The sequence below is a fragment of the Medicago sativa genome, chromosome 6 (genome assembly GCF_051527215.1).
Source record: "Medicago sativa cultivar Bolivia chromosome 6, Bolivia_mono, whole genome shotgun sequence".
Lineage (NCBI taxonomy): Eukaryota > Viridiplantae > Streptophyta > Magnoliopsida > Fabales > Fabaceae > Medicago > Medicago sativa.
The window spans coordinates 45,465,412-45,473,028 of NC_140754.1; the positions used below are offsets into that span (position 1 = coordinate 45,465,412).

Genomic DNA, 7,617 nt, shown 5'->3' on the forward strand with positions numbered 1-7,617 from the left:
AAAGATAAGACTATTTTGAGTGAAAAACTACACTATGTGTGTTTTTGAGCAATTGCTCTTTGGTTCTGGATTGGACCAATTTTGATCATATCAAGAATCCTTTCTTGTGGTGATCCTCAATCCCATAGACTTATCACTTTCTTGGATTAGAGAGTGTGGCGTCCCTTTCTTTCCATTCCATTTCTCCATTTTATCTACAAAATCTGTTTGGGTCAAAATTCTGCCAGTTATCCATTTTAGCCCAAATATCCATTTTTCATTCTGTTTTATTGCATTTTGAGTCACAAAAATTTTAAAGTTCAAATTATCAAATCAATTTCGTGAGTTTGGAGGAAAAATGATCATTTTTGGAATATTGGACTCATCAAGTGGTAATTAGAGCAAGGTTCTAAAAAGGGCCAAACTTTGGTAAAGTGTCTTTCTTCTTGTTCCTTATTATTTTTTTTCTTTTTCTTTCTTCTTTTTCTGTCCAATATTGATATTCATACAAAAAAAACGAAAAAAAAATATATTAGGAAAAAATTGCTCCTTTTTGTGTTTCTGCCACACTCTAATTTTTTTTTTCTTTATTTCTTTCATTTCTAGTCAACCTTTTATCCTTTGTTTCTTGTTTTAGTGTCTTTCTGTGTTAAGTCTTTGGGATTGTTGATTGTTTTTGGTTTCTTTAAAGAACTAAAAGAGCAATTTGAGTGGTAAGGACCATTTTAAACACTTGTTACTAATTTCACAAAATTTCACAATCATGTCTGATCCACCTTCACCTAGAACAGCAGCTATGACGATTCAAATGAGAGCAATGCATGAGCATTTTGAGAGGCTGTTAAGAGAACAAGCTGAACAATTCCAACAAAGAGTAGATGAGTTAGAAAGAAGGTCTCAAAATTCTAATGATGGCAGTGGTGATGAGGATGAGAGGAGGCCTAGAAGGAGACCAAGGGAAAATCATTTAAGAGGCATAAAAATTAAAGTCCCGTCTTTTGTTGGAAAGAGTGACCCAGAAGCATACCTAGAATGGGAGACTAAAATTGAACAAATTTTTAATTGCCATAATTACTCTAATGTTGAAAAAGTGCAGGTTGCTTCCATTGAGTTCAAGGAGTATGCTTTAGTATGGTGGGATCAATTGATCAAAGAAAGAAGGAGGTATGGAGAACAACCGATTGATACTTGGGATGAGATGAAGAGAATCATGAGGAGAAGGTTTGTGCCATCCTATTACCATAGAGACTTGCACAACAAATTGCAGAGACTTACTCAAGGTTCGAAAAGTGTTGAAGAATATTTCAAGGAGATGGAGATTGCGAAAATTAGAGCTAATGTGGAAGAAGACAATGAAGCAACCATGGCCAGATTTCTTCATGGTCTAAATCATGACATTAGTGACATTGTTGAACTTCATCACTATGTTGAAATGGATGACTTGGTACATCAAGCTGTCAAAGTGGAACAACAACTCAAAAGAAAAGGCCAAGTAAGAAGAAACAGTTCTTCTTCTAACTCTTCAAGTTGGAAGGATAAAATGGAGAAGGAGGGAGCCTCGTCATCAATTCCAAAGGAGTCCATGGCTGATCCTAAAGGTATACAAACAAACCCTTCTCAAAGTACTTCTACTAACAAAAGTGTTAAGTGTTTCAAATGTCAAGGTCAAGGTCACATAGCTTCTCAATGTCCAACAAAGAGAACTATGATAATTGAGGAGAATGAACACGTTGAGGTGGAAAATCATGATGGGTATGTTGAAGAGGAGGCTGAAGAAATACCAAGTGGAGACTTTTTCATGATTAGGAGGTTTTTGGGAAATCAAGCTAAGGAGGAGGAATCAAATCAAAGGGAAACTCTTTTCCACACAAGATGCCTTGTTCAAGGGAAGGTATGCTCTTTAATTATTGATGGAGGTAGCTGTACTAATGTTGCTAGTACACATTTGGTGTCTAAATTGGAATTAGAAACAAAACCTCACCCAAGGCCTTACAAACTTCAATGGCTTAATGAACATGTAGAAATGCTTTGTGATAAACAAGTAGAGGTTTGTTTTAAAATTGGTAAGTATGAAGATGCTGTTTTGTGTGATGTAGTACCAATGGAGGCTAGTCATTTGTTGTTAGGGAGACCTTGGCAGTTTGATAGAAGTGTTCTTCACGATGGCCGAACCAACAAGTACACTTTTATGCATTCTGGTCAAAAGATTTGTCTTGCACCATTGAGTCCTAGTGAGGTTAGAGATGATCAAAAGAAAATGAAAGAAAAATATGAGCAAGAAAAAAGAGAAAAAGAAAAATCAAAAGAAAAGAAAGAGAGTTTGCTTGAAAAAAAAGGAGAGATTCAAGAAATAGTCATGAACAAACAGCCCCTATATTTACTACTTTGCAAAAAGGTGGCTTTGTTGACTAACACTCAAAATTTTCCAAGTTGTACTAAATTTCCCTTGCAGGAATGTGAAGATGTATTGGCAAAGAAGGTACCACAAAAATTTGAAAGAATTGTGTTTGAACCTGGAGGTTGTATAACTTCCAAATTCGAGGACGAATTCTTTCGAAGAGGGGGAGTATGATGAGGGCCACAATGGAATGGAGGGAGGGCTTGCTTGCTGCCCATTTTGATGTTTTTTATTTTTATGTTGTAATAAAAGTGTAAGGGACCAATTCTGGTCAAAAACACTAAGTTTGAATTTCTAGTGTGTTTTATCCATTTTAAAGCTTGATAAAGCTTTAAATGGCGTGCTTGCCTTATTTTAAAAAGAAAATAATATGTTGAATCAAGTATAGTGAAAAGAAATCAAGAACATTAATGGGAGGGAGAAAAATAGCACATGACATGAAAGGAAAGAAGGAAGTGGTGCTGCCACACATTAAAGCACAATGAATTGTTTTCTTTCAGCCCATTCATTGAAGAAATCAATTGGAGACGTTTTTAGCATCATGGGAGACGCCCCACCATCAATTGTCTGCACAATTTCATTCTAAATCAATTTGTAACCATTTTTGTAATTATTCAGCACTAGGAATTGATGTTAGATTAATGGCTGAATTCTAAGAGTTTTCAAGAGTTATTTTCTTTGATGTTCCTTGTATTACAGCATATGACCTCTTTCTTATATATAAGGGGCGAAAATCATCAATAAAGATAAGACTATTTTGAGTGAAAAACTACACTATGTGTGTTTTTGAGCAATTGCTCTTTGGTTCTGGATTGGACCAATTTTGATCATATCAAGAATCCTTTCTTGTGGTGATCCTCAATCCCATAGACTTATCACTTTCTTGGATTAGAGAGTGTGGCGTCCCTTTCTTTCCATTCCATTTCTCCATTTTATCTACAAAATCTGTTTGGGTCAAAATTCTGCCAGTTATCCATTTTAGCCCAAATATCCATTTTTCATTCTGTTTTATTGCATTTTGAGTCACAAAAATTTTAAAGTTCAAATTATCAAATCAATTTCGTGAGTTTGGAGGAAAAATGATCATTTTTGGAATATTGGACTCATCAAGTGGTAATTAGAGCAAGGTTCTAAAAAGGGCCAAACTTTGGTAAAGTGTCTTTCTTCTTGTTCCTTATTATTTTTTTTCTTTTTCTTTCTTCTTTTTCTGTCCAATATTGATATTCATACAAAAAAAACGAAAAAAAAATATATTAGGAAAAAATTGCTCCTTTTTGTGTTTCTGCCACACTCTAATTTTTTTTTTCTTTATTTCTTTCATTTCTAGTCAACCTTTTATCCTTTGTTTCTTGTTTTAGTGTCTTTCTGTGTTAAGTCTTTGGGATTGTTGATTGTTTTTGGTTTCTTTAAAGAACTAAAAGAGCAATTTGAGTGGTAAGGACCATTTTAAACACTTGTTACTAATTTCACAAAATTTCACAATCATGTCTGATCCACCTTCACCTAGAACAGCAGCTATGACGATTCAAATGAGAGCAATGCATGAGCATTTTGAGAGGCTGTTAAGAGAACAAGCTGAACAATTCCAACAAAGAGTAGATGAGTTAGAAAGAAGGTCTCAAAATTCTAATGATGGCAGTGGTGATGAGGATGAGAGGAGGCCTAGAAGGAGACCAAGGGAAAATCATTTAAGAGGCATAAAAATTAAAGTCCCGTCTTTTGTTGGAAAGAGTGACCCAGAAGCATACCTAGAATGGGAGACTAAAATTGAACAAATTTTTAATTGCCATAATTACTCTAATGTTGAAAAAGTGCAGGTTGCTTCCATTGAGTTCAAGGAGTATGCTTTAGTATGGTGGGATCAATTGATCAAAGAAAGAAGGAGGTATGGAGAACAACCGATTGATACTTGGGATGAGATGAAGAGAATCATGAGGAGAAGGTTTGTGCCATCCTATTACCATAGAGACTTGCACAACAAATTGCAGAGACTTACTCAAGGTTCGAAAAGTGTTGAAGAATATTTCAAGGAGATGGAGATTGCGAAAATTAGAGCTAATGTGGAAGAAGACAATGAAGCAACCATGGCCAGATTTCTTCATGGTCTAAATCATGACATTAGTGACATTGTTGAACTTCATCACTATGTTGAAATGGATGACTTGGTACATCAAGCTGTCAAAGTGGAACAACAACTCAAAAGAAAAGGCCAAGTAAGAAGAAACAGTTCTTCTTCTAACTCTTCAAGTTGGAAGGATAAAATGGAGAAGGAGGGAGCCTCGTCATCAATTCCAAAGGAGTCCATGGCTGATCCTAAAGGTATACAAACAAACCCTTCTCAAAGTACTTCTACTAACAAAAGTGTTAAGTGTTTCAAATGTCAAGGTCAAGGTCACATAGCTTCTCAATGTCCAACAAAGAGAACTATGATAATTGAGGAGAATGAACACGTTGAGGTGGAAAATCATGATGGGTATGTTGAAGAGGAGGCTGAAGAAATACCAAGTGGAGACTTTTTCATGATTAGGAGGTTTTTGGGAAATCAAGCTAAGGAGGAGGAATCAAATCAAAGGGAAACTCTTTTCCACACAAGATGCCTTGTTCAAGGGAAGGTATGCTCTTTAATTATTGATGGAGGTAGCTGTACTAATGTTGCTAGTACACATTTGGTGTCTAAATTGGAATTAGAAACAAAACCTCACCCAAGGCCTTACAAACTTCAATGGCTTAATGAACATGTAGAAATGCTTTGTGATAAACAAGTAGAGGTTTGTTTTAAAATTGGTAAGTATGAAGATGCTGTTTTGTGTGATGTAGTACCAATGGAGGCTAGTCATTTGTTGTTAGGGAGACCTTGGCAGTTTGATAGAAGTGTTCTTCACGATGGCCGAACCAACAAGTACACTTTTATGCATTCTGGTCAAAAGATTTGTCTTGCACCATTGAGTCCTAGTGAGGTTAGAGATGATCAAAAGAAAATGAAAGAAAAATATGAGCAAGAAAAAAGAGAAAAAGAAAAATCAAAAGAAAAGAAAGAGAGTTTGCTTGAAAAAAAAGGAGAGATTCAAGAAATAGTCATGAACAAACAGCCCCTATATTTACTACTTTGCAAAAAGGTGGCTTTGTTGACTAACACTCAAAATTTTCCAAGTTGTACTAAATTTCCCTTGCAGGAATGTGAAGATGTATTGGCAAAGAAGGTACCACAAAAATTTGAAAGAATTGTGTTTGAACCTGGAGGTTGTATAACTTCCAAATTCGAGGACGAATTCTTTCGAAGAGGGGGAGTATGATGAGGGCCACAATGGAGCTCCCAAAATGGCGAAAATGGCGATCTAGGGTTTGATGCTCTTCTTCTTCGTCGGCTCGTTGATTCTTCATCTATTCCACAATTTTTTCCTCTCTTATTCGCTGTTCCTTGTCAGGTTACATCTCATACCAGATTTGGTTTTTAATTTTTTAATTTCATTTGTAATCTTCTACAATCTAGATTTTACTACTTAGATTTATTGCGTTTTTCAACGGATTTGTTCCTTGTCATGTGTGTAGTTATGACTTTTGATTATAATTTTGATGTTGTTGTTTATGATTTTGATGTTGTATTGTTATGACTTTAGGTTATGATTTTGATGTTGTTGTTTATGATTTTGATGTTGTTGTTTTGGTTAAGTAGATCTGGATTAAGTGAATGCTTAGATAAAAAAAAACTTATTTGCAGCTTAGAACACAAGCATTTATCGTAATAAGCACTTATGTATAAGCTTGTATGAGTTATTTTTATAGCAAAAGAGAAAATAAGGTTTAATTGTTTTTCTAATTGCTATAAGTTATTTTTATAAGCTATATTGAAGAACTAAGAACTTATGAATATAAGTTGAAAACAACTCATGAAAATTGTCATAAGCTGGTTTCGTAAGTTCTGCCATAGAGTATCGCAAAATTTATGCTACAAGATTCGCTAAACTGTACTTTTCGCCCCCTAAGTTTCAAAATGTTACGATTTTGGCCCCCTATTAAAAACTAGCAATTTTGGCCCCTTTCGTCCCAAAATTGCTGAGAAGACGCCACATGTCCCAAAAAAGGGGCCATAATCGCAACTTTTTTAGTAGATAAGGGGTTAAAAGATCATATTTCCCTTATGTTCGGGGGTCAAAAGCACATATTTCCCTAAACATGCGGGTCACTTTTGTCATTTTTTTTAATAGGGGGCCAAAATCGCAACATTTTGAAATTTAGGGGTTAAAAAGTGCAGTTTAGCCTATAGGATTTTATGAATGTGAGGATTCCATGTTCGACTATGACAATTTCTTATATTGAAAACGAGTTTATGACTTACATTTTTTTTTAGATTTTCTTATATGCAACATTGGAGTTTTTTGCTAGTTATTTTGCAGATGGTTGTTTTTGTCTTGTTATTTGAATGTTTATGTTATCGTCATTAATATGCTATAATATTTTGGCGTGTTTCACACTTTTCAATATTGTATCGCTTGAACAAATTTTGTCTTCGTATCTGAAAAATTATTTATTTTGTGACTAAATTTTACATTTAACTATAGTACTTGAAATTTAATTTGATTGGTAGCTACGAATAATATTGTAAGTAATATGACTATAGTACTTGAAAGTTTTTTTATAAAATTCCTTTAAAGAAAAAATAACAAGTTTTTAGAAAAATTTGATTACCAAATAGGGTTCTAATATGTAACATCCCGCTCATCAGCTAAAGGAATTTATCAGTCAAATGTAGCAGAGGTTAAGTCATGTGGAAATGTTAAGTATGATGGAATAATTATTATGTAATATCACTCAAATATGGACTTATGTATCAGTGTCAGGTAAACACGACTGAGACGAAGGGCAATTAAGTATTTACGCACAAGGGAGTATATAAGCATTTTGGGGTGGAAAATCTTCATAATTTCCTTCACTTTCTCTCTCTAGGTTTGAGAGAAAGAATTGTTCTCTCCCTTCTCTCTAACCCACGCCCTCCTTCTCATTTCCAAACCATCCAAACTTCTTTTTAATGTGATCAAGCATGGTCTTGGGTGGATTAGCAAGCAAGAAACTTATTAAGGAAAGGATTAAAGCATGGTTGGTGGAAAAGCTAAAGATCAAGGATGGAGAAAAATCTAGGGTTTGATGCTTAATGCTTGGGAATTGCAAGAAACATGATTAGGTGAGTTCCATAGATAGATTACCTACCTTTGGGTTTGTATAATCTTGTGAAGAAAATCATG

The 7,617-nt window shown here is 34.7% G+C and overlaps 2 protein-coding genes across 2 annotated transcripts; both read left to right on the plus strand.

Annotated features, from left to right (window-relative positions):
- Positions 1–742: 742 nt before the first annotated feature.
- Positions 743–3,117, plus strand: LOC146915488 (uncharacterized). Its single transcript, XM_085717861.1, has one exon. The coding sequence runs from the start codon at positions 743–745 to the stop codon at positions 2,549–2,551; it is 1,809 nt and encodes a 602-aa protein (XP_085573987.1). The 3' UTR covers positions 2,552–3,117.
- Positions 3,118–3,861: 744 nt separating this feature from the next.
- LOC146915489 (uncharacterized) lies at positions 3,862–5,674 on the plus strand. The gene has a single exon (XM_085717863.1). The coding sequence runs from the start codon at positions 3,862–3,864 to the stop codon at positions 5,668–5,670; it is 1,809 nt and encodes a 602-aa protein (XP_085573989.1). The 3' UTR covers positions 5,671–5,674.
- The last annotated feature ends 1,943 nt before the right edge of the window (positions 5,675–7,617 follow it).

Excerpts from the sequence above, each read along its gene's own strand:
- LOC146915488 (XM_085717861.1), top strand. The coding sequence starts at position 743 with ATGTCTGATCCACCTTCACCTAGAACAGCAGCTATGACGATTCAAATG.
- LOC146915489 (XM_085717863.1), top strand. The coding sequence starts at position 3,862 with ATGTCTGATCCACCTTCACCTAGAACAGCAGCTATGACGATTCAAATG.